At 37.7% G+C, this 25,411-nt stretch overlaps 1 protein-coding gene across 1 annotated transcript in view; it reads left to right on the top strand.

Annotated features, from left to right (window-relative positions):
• The window catches only part of LOC139745335 (neurobeachin-like protein 1), a 93,697-nt gene that overhangs the window by 19,333 nt on the left and 48,953 nt on the right, over positions 1–25,411 (top strand). The window contains exons 4-14 of the mRNA XM_071655735.1: positions 434–515; positions 9,992–10,107; positions 10,843–10,916; positions 14,222–14,316; positions 14,904–15,083; positions 18,381–18,471; positions 19,464–19,576; positions 20,330–20,512; positions 22,666–22,912; positions 23,773–23,978; positions 24,956–25,077. Coding sequence (XP_071511836.1) covers positions 434–515; positions 9,992–10,107; positions 10,843–10,916; positions 14,222–14,316; positions 14,904–15,083; positions 18,381–18,471; positions 19,464–19,576; positions 20,330–20,512; positions 22,666–22,912; positions 23,773–23,978; positions 24,956–25,077 — 1,509 coding nt within the window. The remainder of the gene's footprint in view (positions 1–433; positions 516–9,991; positions 10,108–10,842; positions 10,917–14,221; positions 14,317–14,903; positions 15,084–18,380; positions 18,472–19,463; positions 19,577–20,329; positions 20,513–22,665; positions 22,913–23,772; positions 23,979–24,955; positions 25,078–25,411) is intronic.

A 25,411-nucleotide genomic window follows, 5' to 3' on the forward strand; every position in this document is an offset into this window, starting at 1 on the left:
AGATTTAGCATGTGTATTGTACACATGTGTGTGTGTGTATGTACAATGTATACATTGTACATCTTGTGCATGTTAGTACAATGTACATTTTGTGCATGTCTGTATTTTTGGAACAAAGTGCTCTCAGCTACAAGATAAATGTATTATTAAAGAACACTCACTCATATTGTCTGCTTTACTTTCATGTCGAGTGCTAAAAATGTCAGGAAGCCTGTTGTAAATCAGGTTCCATGGGGGTAACATCCTAAGCTCCATGCTTCTGAGTGTGTTTGTGAAGCAGCTCTAATTAATTAACCTTCAAATTTCCTCCAGAGGTGCAGTCCAGAAGACTGGTTCTCCCAAACAACGTCATGCGTGGTATACAAAAATAGCCCCTGTGGTTTGACGCTGTTTTTTTCTCTCTCTTCTCCGTTTCTACCCTTGATACATTCAGGCACCATGACAACATCGCCCTCGTTGGGTCATGTGAATACTTCAAGCACATCATTCCACTAGCGACAGCTGCCTTCAAAACAGTGAGTATCTTCTTCCATGTTAATCCATGAACGAACCAGCACAAAAATCAGACCAGATCATCCTACCCCCCCCCCCCAAAAAAAAAGGAGGGTGCTAAAGGGTAAACTGGGTGTACACTGTCATCTACAAGTTTGATTTGTGCACTTCAATTTCTGTCATTGTTTACAGGAGGGTCATACATTTTAATCACAAATGAAAGCAAATATAGACTACAAATTCTTGTACTTTGCAATTGTGATGAGATACAGGCATTACATATATTAAAGTGACTATCTTTAGAAACTTGTAAGCAAATAATGTGGAAGTCAAGAGCATTTGAATGTGAACAAGTATCCTAGTGCAGTCTATTTTAGGTATCTGGAACAGCTCTTTTGAGTCCCACCCACACACAACCAAAACTGGTGTATGAAATTACTTTTATGAACGTAATGCAAAATCGTTAATTCCTGTGTGTGAGCATAACAGAATTTATATAAATGACATGCAAAAGAAAGCATCAATCTTTTTGATCCCATAATGCAACTCTCAACATCAGATTTACACACTCAGGTGCCCAGAGTCATACTCTGGTCATTGTGTAGCTATAGGTTTGCCCAGTCTGGAGATTCAAAGCACGTTATTTTGCAGTGGAGTGATTTTTTTTCCCCCATTAATTAGGTTTAACTGTGGCAAATAAAATCTTGGGTTTTGGGTTTGTTTGTTTTTTTGCATCGTGTTGCAAAAGCTGGTAACTTCCAAGTGTGAATTCAGTTGCTGTCTCAATTCCTTTTAAACCTGCAAAGACTGTGAATATCAGCGTTGCTGACTTTTAAAGGATTTGCCATGTATTCTGTTTTGTCGGATGTGTTCAGACGGCATGTCGACGGTGCAGTAGCTTTTTCGTGAGCAGGGGTATGTGTGAAGAGTGTAATGTTCGGTTTACCGTCACAGTAATGTCGTGTCATGAGGGCCATTGACACTGCATGTGGAAATAAAAAGTTGTGACATTTTATATATTATTTAAAGATTGAGGCATTAATAGTTGAAAGTTACCAGGCAAGTGAACCTAAATGCCATCCGAAACATTGCTGGAAAAATTGCTCCCCACATTTGTTATGACCAAAATCACACTGAGAATGATTGCACACAAGAACCAAAATATGTTGATGTTCAGGCAGTTTGATGTATTGTGTACAGACTTGTCAATCAGTATAATTAATACACAATTACTTATATATCAATACAATGACAATGTAATCACTTTGATATCCAAACAATAACAATGCAGTCACTTTAGTATCCAAACAATAACAATGCAATCTCTTATATATGGTACAGGTGAATGTTATAATCACAAGTTTCGTGTAATCCCATTATGTATATTCATGACACATTGCAATTTTTCTATAAACGGCACTTTTTGATACAGTGTATGTGACACTTTGCAATGAGAAAACTTACTGCCTAAAATTTGTGCTTGTCATGTGACTTCCACTATGCACACCCCCATGGCCAAAATGCAATGTGAAGCCAGCTGGCCAGACTATTGTGACATCACAATCAAAGTTGTGTGAGTAGCAAACTTGCAATGCTTCTTATCCTATTGAGGATGAGCTCATATCGCTGTAGACACCTGCCCGAGTATACTCAGGACTAGTCTTCAGTAGGTTAAACTTTGCAGTTCTTTTTGTTGCAGTGTTAATAGCAGAAAAGCACAAATATTACAATTTTCCAATGTTGAGATATTTTGCAATGAAAATGGGCGTGTTTCGAGAGCACCGGAGGGCTCTGCTTTTCGATGATGTCACACAGTCTTAGATACCTATTAATGAAAAACCATGTCAAAAGATTATTTTGAAATCAACCACTCATACTTTCTCAATACTTGTGACATTGCATAACAAGCCAGCAATATGTTGCCAGATCTGTCTTGTTTTGTTTCTTTGTGTGTGTGTTTGTTCATTTGTTTGTTTATGTTTTTTGTGTAGGTGAAGTCTAATTCTGAGAGAGAAGATTTGTAGCTCTCAAAAAATGTGGAACCTTCATCCAAATTTGATGTTCCTACCCCACCAAGAATTAATGATGGAATAAGCAAACGTGCAGGAATGCCTACATTTTTCAGAAGAGTCTACTTAGGTGCACTGAGTCACCTTGCCAATTGTGTGCGGAACAAAAGGGATTTAAATCTCCCTAGCAACCACTGTAAAGAGATTACCAGAGTTGAAAACTTCATATGTACTTTCACTGAAAAAAAAAAACGCACACACACAGCCATCATAACAATGACAACAACAACAACAACAACAACAACAACCTTGCTGTTCATGATCATTTCATTGTTATTGGCACTATGCAATGCCAGATTTATTGACCGATTCTGTGACGCGCTATGTGTATTTTTGGCATGCGCGCAGCCATACTGGGTGTATCATCCGACCCCCCCTCCGCACTCCCCCACCCCTCTCCCTACATTAGCACGCGCGCAGAATGAAAAACTGCTTTAGCCAATGGGCGTCTCGTACTGAGTGCGCGAATGCTTGCTAGTGCGCGAACCTTTGTTACAAGTGCGTGATAAACATGTTGCCCCGGGGTGGGGGAGAGCAGGGGGGTCGCTGATACACACCGATACACCCACTATGGCTGCGCCCTGTGCCGTAAAATGTCTGCTGCCCTCAACGAACCCGAATCGGTCAATAGATGACCTGTCTTCTTTATGTACATGCATGCAAAATACACTTCATGTTCATTTTATCCTTTCTCAAGCTGTCATATCTTGAAGCTATTTGCTCATTTTACGACAGCCTTATGCATTCCAATTCCGCCAATACATCACCATGTATTCCTCTATCTTGGATAGATCAAAATTAACACATCTTTCCATGCTGTTATCAAACTGTTTAAAGTATAAACAGAAGCAGATGAATTAGACACTTCTGATACAATATTTCTTCCTATTACACAAAAATACTCATTAAAATGTGTTGCTACAGACTCTGCAGGGTCGATAAAATGATCATTGACTTGCAATGATTCGATATGATTATTCTGCCTTTGTTTATTCATTACATCATTAATAAGAGACCGTGTTTTCTTTAAATTCCCATGCACACAACTGAATTTCTTGTAATAATATTCACGCTTCCTTTTACGTATTTCCTTATTAACTAAATTCCTATGCTGTTTAAATTTCTGTTCATTGGTGGCAGTACGATTCCTGAGATACTTACGATGAAATAAATACTTCTTTTTACACATTTTTCAAAGCGTGCTATTAAACCATGGTTTGTCATTCCTTTTTACTCTGTGCATGCACGTTTGTAGTGGAAAACACTTGTTATAGAATAGGAGATATTTGGCAAGAAAGGCTTCAAATATTGATCATCTACATTTAATATGCGTATTGACAACGTACTCCCAGTCAGAGACAGCATAAAACCCCATCATCACCTGCAGAGTACAACAATGTATTTGACCCAAATGCATTATTTTGAGGCCTATTGGAAAATCAATTCTTTGCAACTGTGTTGTTAAAGTTAATGATGCTTTGTTACATTTGTCTGATTATGAACAATATAGCTGACCTGTTCAGAACCATTCAAGCACCTGTTACGCACCTGTTAGGAACCATTCCAGAACCATTCAAGCACCTGTAAAGCACCTGTTAAGAACAATTCCAGAACCATTCAAGCACCTGTAAAGCACCTGTTAAGAATCATTCCAGAACCTGTTACTTTCATTGTACCAGTAGGCATTATGCCAGAATATCAGTATCAAAGGTAATTGTAATTGATCAGTCATTTATTGATTTATTGATTGAGTTTTATGTTGTATTTTTTGTTGTTGTTTTCAAAGCTTTGTCATACTACATTATTAAAACTTCATAGAAGATATGATCATTAGTATGATTATATGAGATTGCATACTCTTTAAGGTACACATGTAACAATAGATTTGCAATTCAGGATATTTCTCTAGCAAGACACTGCTACAGATACAGTTTAAAATGATTTTCATACCCCACAGTGTGTTGTTTTATTGATAGCATCATGAGTCATGCTGGATGAAAGTGCCGCATTACCCATTTTGAGATCAAGCTTATCATATATCCAACAAAAACTGTACAATCAAACACGTGTGTGTTGCCTCTAATTATTATCACTCGAATACTACATTGATGATAATTGAAGGTTGAAAATGCACCGGATATTCTCATGCTTGGCATTTTCCACATGCGGGGCGGCATTTTAATTTTCACACAGAATTTTCTGTTTTAGTGATGAATGGATGTTGTTTGAGAGGGCAGGATTGTTAGGTACGTGTAGCCCCTCAACAAAATCGGCGTGCTCCCCCTGATCAGAAGAATTTATGTGGATTTGCAAAGATCACATGGGCTTGATGGAAACTGCCGGGGATTGTGGCGCGGTAATCGCAGAATTAACAAGTTCTCAGGCTCTGCAACATTACAGATGTGATGCTGGAACAAGATACTGTGGCAGTGTATTTACGGTTTTGACCCATATATCTGCTTTTGGATCAGCTGTGTAGATATTTAGGGGGGCCCCTCATGTTTGATTTGCACAAGAGCAGCAGATTCAATGAGAGATCAGTGTTTAGGAGCAGGGAACCAAATTTGTTGAAACAGTCAACGAAAAATGAGCAGAGTGCATTGTCAGGGACGGAAATACTCATAAGCTTGCTGTTGATTAACCTTGATCAAATCAGTGTTATTTATCCACACAAAAAATAACTGTTTTATCAGTGTTCAAGATGTTATTGTGGTATCATAGTGAAGAAGTATTAAAATCAGTCATATTCAGTTGAAGAAGCTAAACCCACAATGTAGTGGCAGCATTGTTTTATGTTATTGTTGTCATTATTGCCAGTATTATTACTATTGTTAGCAGTATCAATGTCATTATCATTATTAGCAGTCGTATAGGTATTAACATCATCATTATTATTACTAAGATACGCTTCATATCATCATCAATATCAGTAGACAATGAAAACATGGGTTTCCGTTGCAGTATGTAGTGTTTGCCTGTTGATTTTCAGCAGAGGTGACTTCACTAGGGACAGGCAAAGTGAATCATCACACTGTCTTTCAATTTGCAGTAATGTAGTTCAGGAGAAATTCTACATGGATGAGTGCTGATTTCTGAGAAATCAGACAAACATTACATTATTCATTAGATCACACTTTATGATTACATCGACAGCAGTTGGAACCCAGTAATTGGTATCTTCCATATGAACAACACAGCCAGAAGTGATCTGTTAAATGCCCTTCATTAAATAAATGCACATTCATTCAATCAATCATTCATCCATTCTTTCTATCGATCATTTATTCATTTCTAAAAGTGTGCAATAGCATTTTTTTCAGATCTTCTCAAAAGATTCAGTCCCCCTTGATACCAGTTGCACAGAGTATGCACTGACTTTTTAATAGTTAGACTGTATACATCCCTTTCTAAAAGCTATTAGTACTGCTGCAACCCGATTTACACATAATGCCAATGACTTTGTATGTTACTTAAATATGAGAGTTACATAAAGTGTGTCAATACCCTTGTGCTAATTTTGGGAATATTCATTCCCCCCCACCCCTTTATTTTTACAAATAAATGATTCAAATAGGGCAAGTATCAAGGCAATTGAGGCTCTTTAGATAATATATTCATATTCAATATGCAAATCAAATGACCATCGCTTTCTTGTTCATTATATGATTCTGTTCAATTTTTATTTCCATCAGTCGTTGACCTTTTACTACTTTTATTCCAAACAGCAAATTGGTCCTAAAAAATATTCTCCTCTTTGATGTTCTGTCAAAGTTAATCATGTTCATACACATCTGTCCCAATCCTTTTGTACTTAAAGGACAAGTTCACCTTCATAAACATAAGGATTGAGAGAATGTAGCAATATTAGTAGAACACATCATTGAATGTTTGAGGAAAATCAGACAATCCGTTCAAAAGTTATGAATTTTTGAAGTTTTTGTGCAGTAACCGCTGGATGAGAAGACTACTGCAGTGTATGAATAACTTAGATGTCGCATGCGTACAACGATATAAGGAAAATAAAAAGAGAATTTCACAAAATGCCATCTTTTGAAAAAAGTACACATTCCCCTGACTCGTTACCGACAAATGTTATGGGCAATATTATTCCCCCTGCATTTAGAAAGAGGCAAGTCAAGAGCTCTTTTATTATGCGAAAAAAGTGAAAATATGTTGAATTTTCTTTTACATTTTCTTTATACTGTTGTACGCATATGACTCACAAGCTGTAGTAGTCTCCTCATCCAGCGGTTCCAACACAAAAATTTTAAAAATTCATAACTTTTGCATCGATTGTCCAATTTTCCTCAAACTTTCACTGATGTGTTCTACTAATATTGTTGCATTCTCTCAATCCTTATGTTTATGAAGGTGAACTTGTCCTTTAATGAAGAGTTTATATGTGACCGTGCACCTCAAAACGAACATAAAGTCGCACACACTGATTTTGCGTGAGGACTGAAAATAAGTGAAATGGGTCAACCTAGCCGAACTTGACTTTTTCATATTTTCTGAAAGAGCGGGTCTTCTTTTACATTATGCTAAAATTTGGTATCATAAAACGGGCAGGAAAGTGTGTTTTTTAGCAGTTTATCTCGAACATTTTTGGTAGAATAGTGTGATTAAGTGTGTCTTTAGAATCCCTTTTTCATTTCTGAAAAACCTTCTCCACACTCTTCACTTTCAACTCTAATAACTTTTGAAAGGATAGTGCTACTGCTTTGAAACTTGGCATTAATTATAGACAGAATGTGTTAATGAGGCATGCTTAATTTCAGTTCAATCTGATAATCCCTTCATTGTTGTTACTCTGGTGGTTTATTTCCCTTTTTTTTTTGTCCCATTCATCGCACAGCCAGCATGGTTTGGTAAAGATTAAGCGCTTGAATAGACACTGTACTTCAGAGCCTCTTTTCTCAGTTCACACTTTTCCTGAGTTTGTGCTTTCTTTCCAATATTTAGATAGGTTAGGAGAGTCCATTTGATTTGAGTTATACATCATTTTAAAGCTTAAAGTCTGCTCTTTCAGAATAAGATCTTAACTAAAAATTCATGTCTGGCGACTTTTTGTTTGTTTTGAGGTGCAGGGTCACATATGCAACATACCCGCCTGGTGACGATATAATACTTCATTTTAATGTTGTATCCTTTTTTTTTTGGGGGGGGGGGGGTGGGGGAAGGAGAAGCCTGCACATTTTTGTGAGTTTTTTTTCTTTGTTTTGAAGCTGCATTGGTAGATCCCAGTGCAAGACCAGCTTAACTCCGCTTAGAGCATGTCAACGAGATCTGCAATCTATAAATAGTGTTGATACTTACCGTACTGTAGTTTCAAGTGAATTGATGTTTTGCGATATGAAACATGCCTTATCACGAAATGTACACACAACCAAACACACAAACTGAAACAAGCTAAAGACTGAGATAAGGAGGGGCAGTCTAGTACATTACATGTGAGCTGCTGCCAATTCCCTGTGCATGCCTTATTTGCTCAACCATTTGATGTTCCTCAAAAAGTGTTTGTTATCAAATACAGTGTTGAGGCACTTTATTTCGCCCCATGCAATTATCTGTCTGCGTTCGGAGACCTGGTTCAGGGACAAGTGGTTCTATGTTTAGAAAAGTCACATTGCCTGATGTTCAGGGCACATTCTTTAATGTTTTTGTCCTTGGAATTCTCATTTAGGTTTTGGCTTTTAAGAATCTGGAAGAGAATCTCATGAATTTACAAGTGTAATGTGTCTGTCTGGGGTTGTTGTTGTTTACAGCATCCATGTCTTATTGTTTGCCTATAACGGTGTCACACACAGTGGTAGATCAATTGCAGAACACACACATGTGTGCACACACACACACACACACACACACATCTGTTCAAGAATCAACTTACAATACAGTCTAACCTAAACTGTGACAGAGGAAAGATAGAATATGAGGCAGAAAGAAAACATGTAGTGTGTACTTATTGTAAAAAGTAGCAGGAAATTGATGACCAGAATGACGCAGATCCCATAAAAGATTTTGTGTAAACAAGGAAGTTCAAATTTTAGTAATCGTGCATCATGATTCCACATGTTACATCATAACTTTTGTTCTTTTTTAACTTAATGATTTAAAAAAAAAAAGTTGTTTCTCTCTGAGATGTTGATATTGATGTTGCATATTTGGTAGAAAGCAATTATGCCCCATTTTGTGGTAAGAAAAGGCTTTAACTCTGTTTGAGTCACGTTGGCAAGGTTTGTGATGTACCAGGGAGGTGACCTCCCTGGATGTACAAAGTCAATTACATTTCAGGATGGTTGTTCCAGAAGCATTAACCCTTTTTGTGCCAGAGCCTGTGGATAGTGTGTATAGCACTGTGGGGATTTCTTGATGCAATTATAGGCACTCAAGCATACAATGGGTTAAAGGCATAATTTACCATTTGCAGATGAAACAAAACCCAGCATTTATTAGTGCTTTAAAATAGATCCAAAATGTGAGTTTGGGATAGAAATAACCACTGTAAAAAAACCTGAATCCGTAAAATCGATGTTAAGTATTGTTAAGTATATGCAAAATGTAAATAATAGTAACTGTTAAGATAAAAATGCATCCAGACTAAACTGTCTACACTCTTAGGATTTAATGAGAAAAATACAGATATCTCCATTTAGGCTTTATTGCGCAAATTTTATATGATAGGATGTTTTGTGGTACAACAGACCTACACATATATATGCACTAAATTTCATATCTTGAAAATTTTTTAAATCACTGTTCCCAAAGGTAAACAGGACCTTTAAGCTACCTCCATCCACAGGTTGAAAACTCTACATCACTCAGATGTACATTGTTCATTGTATGGGCTCCCATTTCTCTGCCATTTTGAGTCTTTCTGCTCACTGAATGTTGCAGATTGTATGAATGAAAATAGTGTCTGGTATCATTAGTAAGGATGATAGTTTCTTGAGATCGGAGGTTTCACTATCCATATGACTCTTGTGATGTACTACTGTACCAGCTTGAGAAAGACCTGTGAAATGGCAGTGAATGCGGATACTGTAAAGCACGATATGTTCGCGGCATGAAATTTTTGCGAATTGGAGTCTACGGCTGTTTTCGCGGCAAATATGTGCATGTACATACTATAATAATGCACAAATGAACAGCTACATTCTGTTCATAAATTCAACTAGATATCTGTATAGACTTGTAGACATGTGCATATATGTATGTGTGTATGTGCATCTCACTTTGATGTGTATATACACTGTATGTGTGGATACTGTGTGTGTGTATGTATGTATACATGTATCATGTTTGTACATGTATGTGTGTATTTGGAGGGAATTTTTTCAATAATCTCTTCAGGGCTTGAAGCTAAGAAGAAACTTAGTTATTCTCTTCTTCCTTTTCTTTTCTATTCCTTTTTTTTTCTTGTATTGTGCCAGATTCCAGATCAAGAAGGTCTCTACAGAGAACTCCTCGTCAACTTCATCCAGCATTCTCTCCATCTCATAGAGTGTATGTACGACCCTCTGCATCTATGGAGGAGGCATCTATCCAAGTAAGCATCTCTTCATTTGGATTGTTTGTCTGTCTGTATGTCTGTCTGTCTGTTTGTCTGTCTGTATGTCAGGATGCAGCGACCTAAGATGTTATATCATTGATGAGTACATGTATATGATTTTCCCTAGCTTGTTTTTTTCTTTGATATAGAATAAGAAAACAACAATCCCAAAGCTGGACGAAAGTGAACTGGTTTTACCTCAGTTGATAATGCCACTGTTCGGTGTAAGGATACCGTATCTACTTCAAACAGTGAGAATGTATTTTAAACAGTAGGATATACTGCAAACAGTGAGTTATGAGATCAAATCGTGGGCTGCTTCCATATTTTTTTTTTTACATGATCTGTTATATTTGCTGATTGATCAGTGCTATTATACTTTAATACAGAGAGCCACAGCTACATTTTGTATATAAAAAAACTTACTCTGTTTACTATTGGTTCATGTGCTAATAGAATGTGCATATATCATAAAACATAATCCCCCTTATACAATTTACCCATAATGATGTACGTGTATGTTACGTCGATACGTTCTTTCAGTCATGCACTTTTTCAAAGACCAGAATTCAGAGCCAGAGTACATGGCAGGTCTAAGTGTATGAAAGCTTATTGAAGCCCAAAACTACTTCTTTGTGGAGATATGCACATCAAATTTTTTATGTTTGAAATCAAAAAGTCAATTCTGTTGGATACCTCATGATCAGTTTTCATTCTTGACAATCTTTGCAGTCACTCTGGAAACACCTCCACACAAGTTTTTGGTCCCGCTCTCCTCAGCGTAGAAGTTGTTCCGTTCTTCTATGGTAAGTATCAACCTCCTTGCCCCCCACCCCCAAGTCATCTGACAGTGTCTGAAAGCTTGTAGTCATCACTTTTCAAACAAACTGAAAGGGTTCACTTGTGTCAAACCCATGAGTCACACTTCTGAAATTTACTGCAGGTTCTAGGGCAATTACCCCCTGGATGATTATCCCAGGCCCTTCCCCTGACCCTAACCCTAATCCTGAACCTAATAATACTAACCCAAACTCTAACCCTAAACCTAACCTTATCCCTATTCTTTCCTCTAACCTTATCACTAACCAGTATTTAGCCGGGGAGGGGGGAGGGGGTAATTGTCCTCAGGGATAATTGCCCTTATACGCTACTACGAGTGTATGCTGTGCTTCAGTGAGTGCATACAGTTGTAGTGTTAACCCATTTAGGACAAGCTGATTTTGCTGTAACACATATTTCTCATTGACATCTGCCCGAGTATACTTGGGACTAGTCTTCAGTGAGTTAAAGGGACTGCACAGTACTGGTTGAGGTGGGGATTTATGTTTTGAACATTCCTAAGTGAGATAATGAGAAACCTCTTACGAAATATGAAAGAGCATGTAAATTTAAGAAGTATTCAACATTTATTTGATGAAATTGGTTTTCAAATGGCTGAGATATCCAAAAAAGTGATAATAATAAAAGGCGACATGCCACAACTTTACGATCTCTTTGTTTCACCTTGTTTTTGGATATCTCAGCCATTTCAAAACTGATTTTCATCAAATAAACTTTTGATACCCCTTAGAATTGCATGCTCTTTGGCATCTCATAGAGTTGTTTCTTAATATCTCGCAAAACATTGAAAGCTAAATCCTCACCTCGACCAGAACTGTACACACCCTTTAAACAAGATCAGAAAAGAATGCTCAGCAATGATAGGCACTCGCGCTAAAAGCAGAAATCTCTACTTGTTTGGTGTCCCAGAATGCATTTCGCTGTGTTTGAGAGCGACTGACGATGCAAGTATCACAGGAGTCGCTGACTACGTTTTGGATAAAGCCCTGGAAAGGGAGTATGAAGCTACCATTTTGGGTGCAACATGCCTGAGAATGAGCCTCATAGCAGACGTGTCTTATCCTTAAAAGCACTGTCAAAAGCTTTACATGACCGGCACCTCAACTGCCAATATCCATGTTCAATTCACTTCAATTCAATTCATTTCAAATAATTTTATTTTCATAAAAAGTAATGCAAGGCATTACACATAAGTGCTTGCATGAATAAATTAATTTGGGTGGCGGCAACGATGTTGATTTTCAAAATAGCACATCAGTGATATACCAAGCAAAGCCAGTATTCTGTATGGTGTTGTCTCTATTTCGTAAGGCCCTACAGTGTGTGTATACAATTTGTATGCATGTGTGCCTTGTATTTGTATTGCCATATTGGAGCAGTGAAGAAAAGTATGAGAATTTGTTGAAGATATTTCAAGGACACGAGATACAGATACACGCAAAGAATCTGTTTAAATGGAAAGCTGATTCTTGTACACACACACACACACACACACAGAGTGATAATAATGTATCCTTGAAGCTCTAAAAAAATATTTTATAATCCCTAGTGAAAAAAAAAAAGGATTGCAAAGGCAAAGGCTGAATTGCTTGATCCACTTACACTATGTACTCAAGAAAAAAAGCAGCTTTCATGTAATGAATATGTGCATGTACGTACAAAGAGGCCTATGACATATTATATTATCCTTGCGTAAGTATAGTAAGGTATCATATGTCCTTCCCTTGGGAGCCTGTTGTTTCCATGGCAACCATTTGGGTGAGCATATCCTTTATTGATTTGTGATGCTTAGGTTTCTTGTAATCATGGTTAAATTATCTGCATCCAAATTGTACGAGAAAGGTCAAAAAGGTTTTGTTCATGGAGCCTTGGGAAATCTGCACTACTTTTACACCTGTCCATTCTGTGATTGGAAGAAAACTTGAAAGGAATTTCACACAAATTAGTTTTTCTGCAGGATATGGAAAGATCACTTTGTACCTAGCTTTACATACATAAGTTGGCACAGAGAATGATATTTGATACTTCAACACATCTTACTAACTGGTCAAGAGAATGTATCTTCGCAAAGAATGAGGATTTGTGAAATTCCTGTTAGCTACAACTGTAGATGTAGTGTTCATATCATGTAAAGAGTGTACATGCTGTACCATTACTGTTTTACCATCCCGTTTAAAGATAGGGGTGCATGGATTCAACCAAAATTTTAAAAATTCATAATTCTTGCATTGATTGCAGAGATGCCATCTGTTACTTTCTTATCAATATTTTGTATTTTCCCCCAAAAATAGACCCTACTGTTGTTCACAATATTTTTTTTTTTTTTTTTTTTGGGGGGGGGAGGGGTTTTGCCAAAAATACTGTTTTTCGCAAATTGCATGACTGCACACAACTCTTGCAAGAAAGGTAAAAACATTATTTGTCCACAAAAAAATGTATGCCTTTTCAGTCTTTGGAATACTGCAGCTTTTGTTGATAAGTTTGACATTCCTGGGGTTGTCCGGTATGCTTACACCGTGTTTTAGGCGGCCACGACGATCTCATTTCAGGCTACCAAGGGGGTGGGGGGGGGGGGGGGGGGGGGAAGGGACAGGGTGGGCAAAATTGACAGGCTGTCAGATTTTTAAACTGTCAAAAAAAAATGCCACAGCAGTCATGGTGCTGATGAGTAACCTGGAAAGCTGTGATAAAAAAGGGTGAATGCAACAAAACGTGATTGCATATAATAAACCTAAGAAAACTTGGAGGCATAGTGGTCCGTAGTGGAAAATATGTGTAGTCTAGCCTGACTGAAGGCCATGAGAACAGCGTCTGATAGATACATTTGTAGCTACAGGCTCACAGGAGTGAGGATACTCTTGTAACAAAACTAGAATATGCTAAGATAAAAGAATGAAATATCCTACCTGCCCATTGGGCACTGTGTTTTGAAAAAAACATTGCTGCCCGAGGCATCGTGGAACATGGTGTTAACATAGCATAATTCATTAACTTACCATGTACTGTAAAAGTGGATATTTTCGCGCGACTAATTTTTCGCGCTTGGCCCGCTAAGAAGAGTTTCGCATGTTTTTTATTCGGCGGAATCAAGACATCACGCACAGGAACATATGGCAAGCAAAAACATTCGCGTGCTTTTATTTTCGCGCTAGTTTTTGGTTGCGCGAAATGCGCGAAAATTACACCGCGAAAATTTCCACTTTTACAGTAATCTGTTTGCATTGTGTCATGCTTTATTTCATGTTGTTTTGTTGTGCGTTCTTTTGTCTAGACTGCCTTATGGAACCCACGTGGTCGACAGCAATCAAAGTTGGACTCCATTGTCATATACTACACATGTTTGGTGCAATCGTCACAGGTTACAAGGTACATTGTACGATACGATACATGGATGATGTGTGGCATTGGATGGGACATGGCCCATCCAAATGGATTGAAATGCTAGTGAAGGAAGTTATATTTCCCAAGATGGAAGTCGGGGGCCTTACAATCCGTTACCTCCACAGAAATAGCATTTCAAAACTGGAGGCTAGTACGTTCTGTGTATTCTGAAGAACAGAAGTTCTCATCTGCTATGTTCTATAGGTTTAGTCGAAGAACTTTTCTTCATGCATACTTCCACCTTCAGATACAAATGTATGAGTATTGAAGATTTTTTGTCTGCAGTGCCTCATAACCCATTGCCAATGCAAAGCTGGTTGGTCTAATACAAATTCTAAGGGGAGGTTGGAATCTTGTTCCAATTGGGCTGAATCTTTTTGCATTATTCTCTCGTTTAAAATGCTATTAAGATATCTTTGTGCAAATTGCCCAGCTTTCTTTCTTTTGGTATAAGCACAAAATATCTCACAGACACCATTCAAGATTCACGTGCATGTATATTTCAGAAATCTGCATGGGTTAAAGGAAGTAACGATTTTCAAGCCTGTGTATCTCTGTTTTTCTCATCCTAGTCCAATGCGCAAATGGCCACGACGCCCCCGACGGTGGACATGCTGTTCCGGCTGCTGACAAGCGAGTCAGACAATGGGGTGACCAAGGGACCCCCCACGGAGAGTCACACGGTCACAACGCTCGTCTTACGCTGTCTTGTCCAGATGATTAAGGTCATTCACAGCTGTTCGCCAGAAGAGGTTAGTCCGATCACAGTTTAAAAAATGGGTAGTTTGATCATAAACATACTGCGAGTTGCATATATTGTTGATCTCCAAACACTTTCAAATTTGTTTGGCGAGCTTTACAAAGAGACGAATACTTAATATTGAAAGGTGTGGTGGAAAATGCAAAGTAGGGGCTTTGGTTGTCACAGATTTCATTGCCTTTGTGTTTGTTTTAGTTTTCGTTTGTTTCTCATTTCCTTCGTCTGGCTGTGATTATTGTTTGTTGCCAAATTCAGAGTATTTGTAATGCTTTACTTTGTGACAGACTTGACCAGGAAAAAAAAAAATCAAGTCGTCCGAATTCGCTACCTATGCATGTGTTATTAAGTATACATTTATGTAATTGAACATTCGTTCATCTTCTCTTGAGAAATCAGTCGTTGCTTCATCTAATCATGTCTGAGATTTGAGAAGAGAGAATCAAATTAGCCAAATATTGGTTGTATGATAGTAACCAGACCTTTCTCATCTACTCCAATCATCCTACTTTGTGGTCACTTGGGAATTGTCTCGCATTTCAGAGCATTCAACTTCCTTCAGAATGTAGATGAATGCAGACAAATAGCATGGCATTACAACAAAATGTTTTTAATTTGTCCATGATTATTAACTTCTCCCTTGCAATATGAAGTATACATCCATAAATAGAATATACCTGGACGGAGTCACTGATTGTTTTGATTTGATTTGAGTATACTTGAATAAAGAATAGCTTTTAAATATATCTCATCACAGATGATATTATTAATTTTTCATATTTGATCTCTGAAAACTCTCAGAACCTTTGCTTTACGAATAAAAGCCATTGAAGTTTGGGGTATTGCATTAATGAAATCATTAAGGTTTGTTTTGGTCATAAATAGACAATGATGATGAATCTGAGTTGTCGCATATTAGTCAAGGAAATGCATCATTTCAAGCTGACATGACAAGACAATTAGATGCCTGAATTGATATCCCAGAACCAAGCATTCCTGCTCTCTTAAAGGGAATGATTAGCTTTGTGTAGGCGTGTTGCTATGCAGCCCATGCAATCTCCTTCAATTCTTAAATTGTATCCAATTAAAATTTGTCCGGACACTCAGAGACACGCTCGCAAACCTTTGCGTAGTTTACACTTGTACACTTAAGACATATAAGATGTCAGAATTACATCTTGTACCTTCTGTACAACCAGTATATGGAACAAATGAAGTGCATTTTTTCATTGTTGTAGTTACTTCAATCTCCATTATTCCATATAGATAGTCAATGTGGCAACTTTGTGCAAAAAAAATGCCAAAAACTCTGTTTAGAGATTCACTGTTATTGATTAAACCTAAAAATAAATGCATTTTATCTCAATTTGAATGTTGTTTCCTGACTCCAAAAACATCTTGAGAGGAAATGGAAAGAACTAAACATTTTTTTTTTCTTCTGTAAGAAGCTAGCCCAATTTGATTTAAAACTGGGTTTCCCTGAGGAAATTTAAGAAGCAGCGATCTACTGATCTTTCTTGCACCATCACCCAGAAGAAATGACGTGACATTAACAACATTGTGATCGGTCGAAACTATTCTTTTTACGGCATCCCCTAAAGCACACCATAGTCAAGGCGCTTTTACACCTCATACAAACTTGTATCTAGGTCATGCATTTGGCTCCCAATAGCATTCCTTGTAAGGGCTTGTGATTAAATTCATGAAGACATAGCATTCTATTCTTGATATGATAGATAGCATCGGAACACTGTTTTCCTAGCAGACAGATGTTACCTGAATTGGGAATTGCTTGTTTGTTTTCTTCTTCTTCAAAAACATTTTTTTTTTGTTGATATTCATGAGATGTTTGTTCACTTTTTTTTCTCTCTCTCTCTCTGTGAGCACTATAGAACATCGCTGTATTTTTTTCATACGTTCATGTTATTTGTAGTTGTATGAATAGCCAACAAATTATTTGATGTATATATCATCATTATTTCTTTTTTTGTGGGGGTGGGATGGGGAAATAAACCACTTCTGATGTAAACAGGCATCTTCTTTAACCTTACACTTCATTGAAAGTTCATATTTTATTCATATCCTTCATTAATAACATCCTGTTTTGTAGTAATTGGTTGACATATGGTCATGTGACCAAATATAACATTACTATGTTGAAGACAACATGCCTTTGGAGAAGAGTGTTCTATTTCTTGACTAGATATTTGTGGTATTGTGCACAACTGTAAAACCAGAAATGTTCATGTACATTTTAATTAAGCGAATTCGTGAGAGCCAAAATTTGCAAAATTAAGATGCACGCGAAAGTTCTTTTTGACACTATATGCATTGAATGCCAGTGGCAATTAACAAAAATTTCATGCCGCAAAAAGGTTGTTGGCTCCAATTCGCAAAAATTTGATGCCGCTAAAATATCTTGCTTTACAGTATACTTTAAATATTACTTTGTATACATGCGCAATTGATGAATGCTGTTTCATTGATATCATACGTAAAGTGATATCAGGATTGGACTCAAAGACCGCTATTCACAGACACTGTGGCTGTAGCATACACTTTTGTCTGCCTTTCCATGTGTAAACATTTTGCTATTAAACAAGTTTGCTATTTTTCTAATTTTAAATGTAAACATTTTGAAGTTATACTTCTAACAAGGTTGAGTATTCCATAATTTAAGATTCTTTTCCGAGCCAGTCGTGAAAGTATGGTTTTCTTAATGACAGCAATTGCAATTTGCAAAGTCCTGCCTCCTCAGAAACCATGATTCTAGGGCCTCTCAGTGCATGGTGTATTTGAGTTTGATCAAAAAATGAACTTATCTCCATTTTTGTCAATTTTAGATATTTGTGATTGAAGCTGCTCAAAAACAAAAAAGAAAAAGAAAAAGAAAAATTCATCATGACTTCCAGAGTATTCTTTGTTGTGTAACGAGTGAGCTGTCACTGGAAAGGTTTGATATTGCTCTATTTGCTAATAGGGCTTCATCTAAAATGTCTGAAAATGACTCTTAACTTGTTCTGCAATCAAACTTTTCATATGTGTACCGTAAGACCAGAAACATTCACAACATAAAATTCCTGTAAATTGGAGCCGACGGCCTTTTTCGCTGCATGAAACTTTCGCAAATCGCCACTGACATTCAATGCATTGTGTAGACAGACACTTTCGTTTGCATAGTAATTTCACAAATATTTTGTCTCCTCGCGAAATTTGTGAAAGTTTCGTGCACACAAAAATTGCAAGTTTTGTGGTAATGTGTTTCTTTGGCTTGTTTTGTTACTTCCCGCAGAGACAAGTGGAATTGAGTGAGCTGCTGGAACAGCTCCTACAAGCGTTGAGGAGTAGCCATAGAAACAGTGATGTCCAATATGCAATCTTCAGTAAGTACAACATCTTGTTGTTGCCCATCACGTTTGCCCTCCTTCGAGACATTGAACCAGTACTGTAAAAGTGGAAATATTTGCGCATTTCGCGCAACCAGATGCTAGTGCAAAAATAAAAGCATCCGAATATTTTTCCATGCCATAATTATGTTCCAGTATTTATTGTCCTGATTCTGCGGAATTAAAAACACACGAAATCCATCTAACCCGGCTGAGCTCAAAAAATTACTGGCGCAAAAATATCCACTTTTACAGTATCCTAACATTTTCAGATTTCTGGGAGCCTCTCCCTTTAATACGAGAATGGGTAGAATTAATGAACCACTTTATTAACTAACGCATTCAAACTTTCGACATTAGTACCGTTAAGGTGAAAAAGTTGTTTCTTGGTAGGCCGAAAGCTTGACCGGGATTTGCCCAACATAGCAGCAACTCATGCAAACAAAATACAAACTCAGGATGGTTTGGTAGAACTCATCATGAATTTGTAAGCATACATGTAGCAGAAATATTGGAAGACACTCATATGTTTAATGGGATTTACATTCCATTTGTGACTGTCTGAATATCAAAGTTTTATTCACCCTGCGATACCATTAGAGGTGAGAAGGTTGTTTTTGCCAAACAGGAAGCTTGACCAGGATTTGCCTGACATAGCAACAACTCGTGCAAGCAAAATACAAACACAGGATGGTTTGGCAGAACTCATCATAAATTTGTACACATAGCAGAAATATTGGTAGACATTCTTATATTGAATGCTATTTACATTCCATTTGTGACTGTCTGAATTTCAAAGTTTTAATCACTTTGCAAAATATATCATTTCAAGTGTGCAATTTTTAAAATTTTCTTTTGAAAAGAATATGAAATTCTATCTTTTTAGATCATAAGTTAGAATAACACATTATGAAAGATATTTTGTATTACACTTTATGCGAAACTTTTGGTGTTTGCAGTGTCCTCTCATCTCATTCATTGAATTACAGGAAGTATACCACAGACACTGCTGGATTCCCGAGTCAGCAAACAAAGTCTACAGCGGTCCTTTGTCAAAGCAGATGTATTCACAACTTTATTAACAATTCTGGAGACTGCAACAGTAAGCTCAATGCTGGTACTATTTAATGTTTGTAAGAAGGGATTTGTCTTGTGTATGGTTATGTTTTTTTTTGTTTCACTTTCGATTATTTATTTTCCTTTCCATATTTTGTTGTACCAAGTAAATCTCACAATCGTATTGAAATTGAGTATCATAGGTCCATTTCTTGTAAAAGAAGAACATTTGCCTATGTAAACTTCCAATTAAAACTTGTAAGTCAGAATACACAAAGGAAGTTTGGTCCACGTGATGCAAATTTCATTTGCCTATATGTGCCTGATACAGTGTATATTGCGTCTGCCAACAGACGTCCAATAATGAATGTGCACAGACACACGCATATACAAAGTAGGCCTGTTTCCTGCTTGTTTGAGTCAATGGACTAAATTCAGATCTTTGATCTGGTTTATTCTACGTTTGTGAATTCGGTCCATAGTCTCTATGGTAGCATTTTTAGCATTTTCTAGAGTAGCAGTTCTTACTTGCTAAGAATTATTGTGTGGTGCAATTTCATATTTAAAGAAAATAATATACAGCATCAGCTACAATGTACAGACATTCACATTGTAAGTACCATTTTCTGTATTGTTGGAAGAAGAATGCATGCTTCATATGCAGTATCATATCTTTCTGTACAGTTAGATCATGACACTTTTGATCAAAAGACATTTCATGTTCTAGTTTATCTGCAGTGCTCAGCTTAAAAATACAAAGTACAAAAAAGGTGCTATTCCTGTACTCCAAACCATCCAGGTTTCCGACGGCAACAAGCAGCTTGCCCTATTCTTCACCGTCCACCTGCTGGGGGCCATTTTGAATGGCTCCCAGTACGCTAAGGAGGTCTTCAAAGAGACGATCGGCTATGAGAAGCTTGGCGAGCTCATCATCCGACTGGGAAGCCCATCTCAAGAACTCATAGGGACGTTACTCGACATGGTGAGATCACCTCACAGAATTCAAACATTTACACATGTATGTGTATCTACTAACGGACTGGAGTCACTAGTTTATGTTATAGAATGGGTTGAGAAAAATCTGCAGTCTCATATGGCAAAACCCAGTACTGATAGTATTTTTAGTAGCCCTGCATAGATAGTAGTGTAGGTGTCAGTGGCAGTTGTAGTAGTACATAGTAGTAGTTGTAGTAGTGGTGGTGGTGGTGGTAGAAGCGATAGTGGTAGTGGTAGTGGTAGCTGTAGTGGTAGCTGTGGTAGTAGTGGTGGAGCTAGTGGTGGTGGTTGTGGTGGTGGTGGATATAGTGGTAGAGCTGTTGGTGGTGGTGATGGTAGTGGTAGTGGGTTAGGGTCGATGTATTAGTAGTATTGATGGTGATGGTAGTAGCAGTGGTAGTGGTAGTGGTGATAGTACTTGTAGTGGTGTTTGTGGTGATAGTAGTAGTAGTAGTAGTAGTAGTAGTAGTAGTAGTAATTCTCCCTGATTCCACAGGAGTCTCCCTAAACATGAACAACCTCTCTCCATCCTTACAAATCATGTTGAAAGCCTCCCTAATTTGGGAATTAGATTTCCCTATTTATAAATTAATATTAACTTGAAGAAAACAAATTGTATGATTATTAAAGGACCAAGACAACCAATTGCAGTTAAAGGTGTGTTAACAGTATCTGAAATGGTTATAGAAAGAGTAAATGTAGCATCTTTTGTAGGTATCCAAATTGATGAGACCTTGATGTGGAAGGATCAGATTAAATGTATCAACAAATGCATTAGGCGCAAAATTGGCTTAATCTTCAAGTTAAGATACTTTGTTCCAAGGCATGTTCTCATGCTTTTATATAAATTCTTTATACAATCACATATACTTTATGGAATTGAAGTATGGGGAAGTACCTACAGAAGCCACTTATATTGTATATTTTTAGCGCAAAAAATGGCCATGAGAGCAATTACATTTTCCCCCTTAAGAACAGGTTCTAGGCCATTATTCACCAGTCTAGGAGTGTTAGATGTTTTTGACCTGCATAAGGTTGCAGTGTCAACCTTTGTATATGATCTACACAAGGGATATTTACCACATTCTGTAACGCAATATTATGAGCCAATGAATCATGCATACAGGACTAGAGGCAAAGATCATTCCATGCTTAGACTCCCGAAATGTAAAACGACACATGGTACATTTTCTATATCTTTTGTCGGATCAAAGTTTTGGAATAGTTTGCCCAAAAATGTTCAAGAGGAAAGAACAAGATCTTCATTTCGAAGAAACCTAAAAAATCACTTGTTAAAAGAAGTTTAGTGATGAAAAGAAATTTCAATGTTCAGTTTAATGTACTTCTATAGTACAGTTACTTTAAAAGAGTAGACCTTGCAATAAGCAGCTTAAATGTACATGTAGCTACGATGGGAGAACCATTCTCGACTAGCACTTGTGCTAACTTTTGGTTCCCCCTTTAACAACATTATCTTCTGTTTTTCTTTTTTTTCTTTTTTCGATTATTTTTTTTCAGAACCTCTGTCTATGCATATATGTCTACATTACATACTTATTCATTCTCTTTGCCTTTTCAGTGATAAATGTATCACAACGAAACTAAATGTATTATAACACATGTATTCTTATGCAAGGTAGACATAAGTATGTAAAATATATGCTTGCAAAGCTGTAAGAACCTTGTACAAAATCATTGTATTCTCATAAAAATTTCATGTTATTGTATGTTACACTGTGGAATTTCATGTTATCATGTTGTCATATTCGTATGTATGTTGTCAATAAACTCAACTCAACTCAACTCAACTCAACATCTGTAGATGCCTGTTAACACCTACAATTGTACTTTATGTAGCAGAAACAGTTACTAATGCCCTTCTTGCATTAAAAACATAAAGAAATAGTTTTATAAAACCCCTAATGAACAGTCCCCTCAATCTTCACCTGCGGTCTTGCGGTGCAGCTGCTCGCGGCTCTGCAGGGCCCCAATGACCCCAGACACAGTGCCGTCATAGCAGCACTGCATTCTGTTGCAATCAATTTTGATATGTCCATGTCAGCAATCCTGCATTGATGTGATCGTAGAATAGTGAATTTAACTTGTCATCCAAAATCCTTCTTCCGCCCCTCCCCACAGGTGTTGGACACCCCGTACAAGTCAGACAGCAAGCTGCTCATCCAGAACACCGGGGTCGTCTCGCTCCTCCTCTTCCTCCTCCCCCACATCCACCACCTCCCGTCGCTCCAGGAGACGGTCATCGCGGGGCTTGCCCAGAGCTGCGTCTCCTGCGACTACAACCGCATGCAGTGCTGCTACGACGGCATTGTGTCGGGGGTCATCGGGGCCCTGCAGAGCCGGGAGCAGCTGCACCGCAAGACCGAAGGTGAAGATTGAGGCGGCTGTTCATGAGGGTGTTTTTTTTTTCTTTGCTATATAATGCAAGAAGGACATTAGTAAAAAACTGTTTCTGCTGCACAAAGTTCAATTGTACAAAGCCAAATAAAGCCAAACAAATCCAATACATGGGACACAGAGTTCTGATGAAATTTGATCATGAAGTACGTAGAACTTTACATGTGAAAGCTAAAACATAGTTCTCAGAAGGGCTCACATTCATCTTCCAGTAAAGTTCCACCTTGTTGAATTTGCTTGCAGTATATCAAAAGGCTATATCCAGAAACTTGTCTGGCTGACGCGATTTACCAGGATTATGAGTTGCTGTTGATTATTTTGAGATCAAATGTGTAAAATAAGTTTGATTGTATTACACGACTTTAATTCCTGAAATGCCCACCCCATTCATTTGTGGATGGGTAGAATGTTAAAGTATGTGATGATTGAATCACATCCTACGCGTAGCTGCAGTAGTACTGAATCGCACACAGCTAACAACTGCATGCAATTCACTCTCATGCAATGGATACTGCCTCGGCCTGATATATTGTAAATGATGAAATCACCTAAAAAGATCTCAAAAAAAGTGTTTGTGAGCTCCTCATTCTCAAAAATATCGGTACGCAAAGATAGCAGCGTTCACAGTATATCATGTTTAAATGTGCTTTGTATTCTATATATGTTATATATGTCTCTTTCCATTATGCTGTGTTTTATATGTTTTATACTTTTTGTATATGATATACACTGTATATTTCTGTTTACATGATATCATGTTTTATACATATACATGTATGTCCTGTATATATTGTTATATGTTATATTTCTCTGTCTGTTCTTATCTACCAGAGAGGTTAATAGGTTTGTTGGAGTCTCTTGGGTCCTACAGTATCACAGCCTCTCAGTTCAAGACTCTCATTGGCCTCATGCGAGGCCCCGACGACCAGTCCCTGTCGCCGAACTGCACCCGCCTCATGAGGGCGGTCTCACACATGGCGCGGAAGGAGGGCAAGCTGAGCGCGCATCACTACTATGATTTCCAGGCAGATCAGACCGTGAGTTTTCAGCTTCAAAATGTCAGATGACTTGGGATACTGTAAAAGTGGATATTTTCACGCGACTAATTTTTCGCTCTTGGTCGGGTAAGAAGAGTTTTGCGTGTTTTTAGTTCCGCGGAATTGAGACATCAGCTACTGGAACACATAGCAAGCAAAAATATTTGGATGTTTTTATTTTAGCGCTAATTTCTGGTTGCGCGAAAATTTCAACACTGAGAAAATTTCAACACCGCGAAAATGTCCACTTTTACAGTAGTTCATTCAAAGTTCAATGAAAACTTGTTCATTTTCCTTTGTCATAAGTGAACTTCTGAACGTGTACAATGTGCATTCAAATGCAAAAACATTATAATCAAGAAATTGTGCCTAAATCATATTTTGAAGAGTTGGGGCACCAAAAGTGAGATGTTACAGTCTGGCATTTACATGTATATGCTGTCACAGGTTGTGTATTAAGCAAACAACAAGAAGTCTTAGAATTCTTTGCAAATCTAGTTGAATACATCAAACAAATTCATGTACATTCAGAGATTGCAGTTGGAATCAATTAAGCATGCACCTAAGAGAAACAGGTTTATGCTTTCGATCAAACTGATTATGACACTAGACCTGCCAAGTCTACCGATTTCTACATCAGGCTCCCTATATTTAAAAAAAAAAAAAAAAAATCATATCCTGACAAAAGAATATGAAGACATTCTTTACTTGTCTACTGGTAATTATTTTTCACCTAATGAGGTGTATGTAACTCACAAGAATCTGTCTAAAAGCTCTTTGAAGCAGTCTTGACTGCTTGGAGCCTTATGATGTCGGTACGATTTTTTTTTTTTTTTTTTAGTGGCCGTTGTTTTGTTCTCCATAGTCTTGTTGATGATGGTTATACAAAGTGCTAGATCATGTGGCACACGCAGTTGAAGTTAAGGCCCCAAACGATGTTCACTTGCATTTGTTTCCGTTTGTTTGTGGCGCTACAGGGCATCACGATACCGCAGATCAAAAAGTGGCCTGGCAACAGCTTTAGTTTTCACAGCTGGGTCTGCCTCAACACCACCCACGTTACCCTGGAGAAAGGGTTCTACAGGAGGCAGCTTTACAGGTACTCTTCCCTCCTCCTCACATCGAATATTTCGTTTGTAGCATTGTAGTTTTCATTCATTGCATGTCTTCGGGTTAAAGCACATGTGTGGATCTTGAACTTATGTAATCTTCTTCTTCTTTGTGTGGTACAGTCTGCTTGGTTGATGTACGGTTTGCTGATCATTGCTAGTCACCTGGGGCAAACCACAAGGGGTGGACATGAGTTGCCCATTCTCTTGTGCAAGTAAGTGGGTGGACCACTTAACTGGTTTAGCACCCTGCTCTTTCTGATGAAGGAATAAGGGAACCTCCATTTAAAGTCCTATCCAAGGGACAGAGTGTTTTTGTCCTCT

The sequence above is a fragment of the Diadema antillarum genome, unplaced genomic scaffold (genome assembly GCF_040938485.1).
Source record: "Diadema antillarum isolate AM-2024a unplaced genomic scaffold, OU_Dant_1.0 seq00001253_RagTag, whole genome shotgun sequence".
Taxonomy (NCBI): Eukaryota; Metazoa; Echinodermata; class Echinoidea; order Diadematoida; family Diadematidae; genus Diadema; species Diadema antillarum.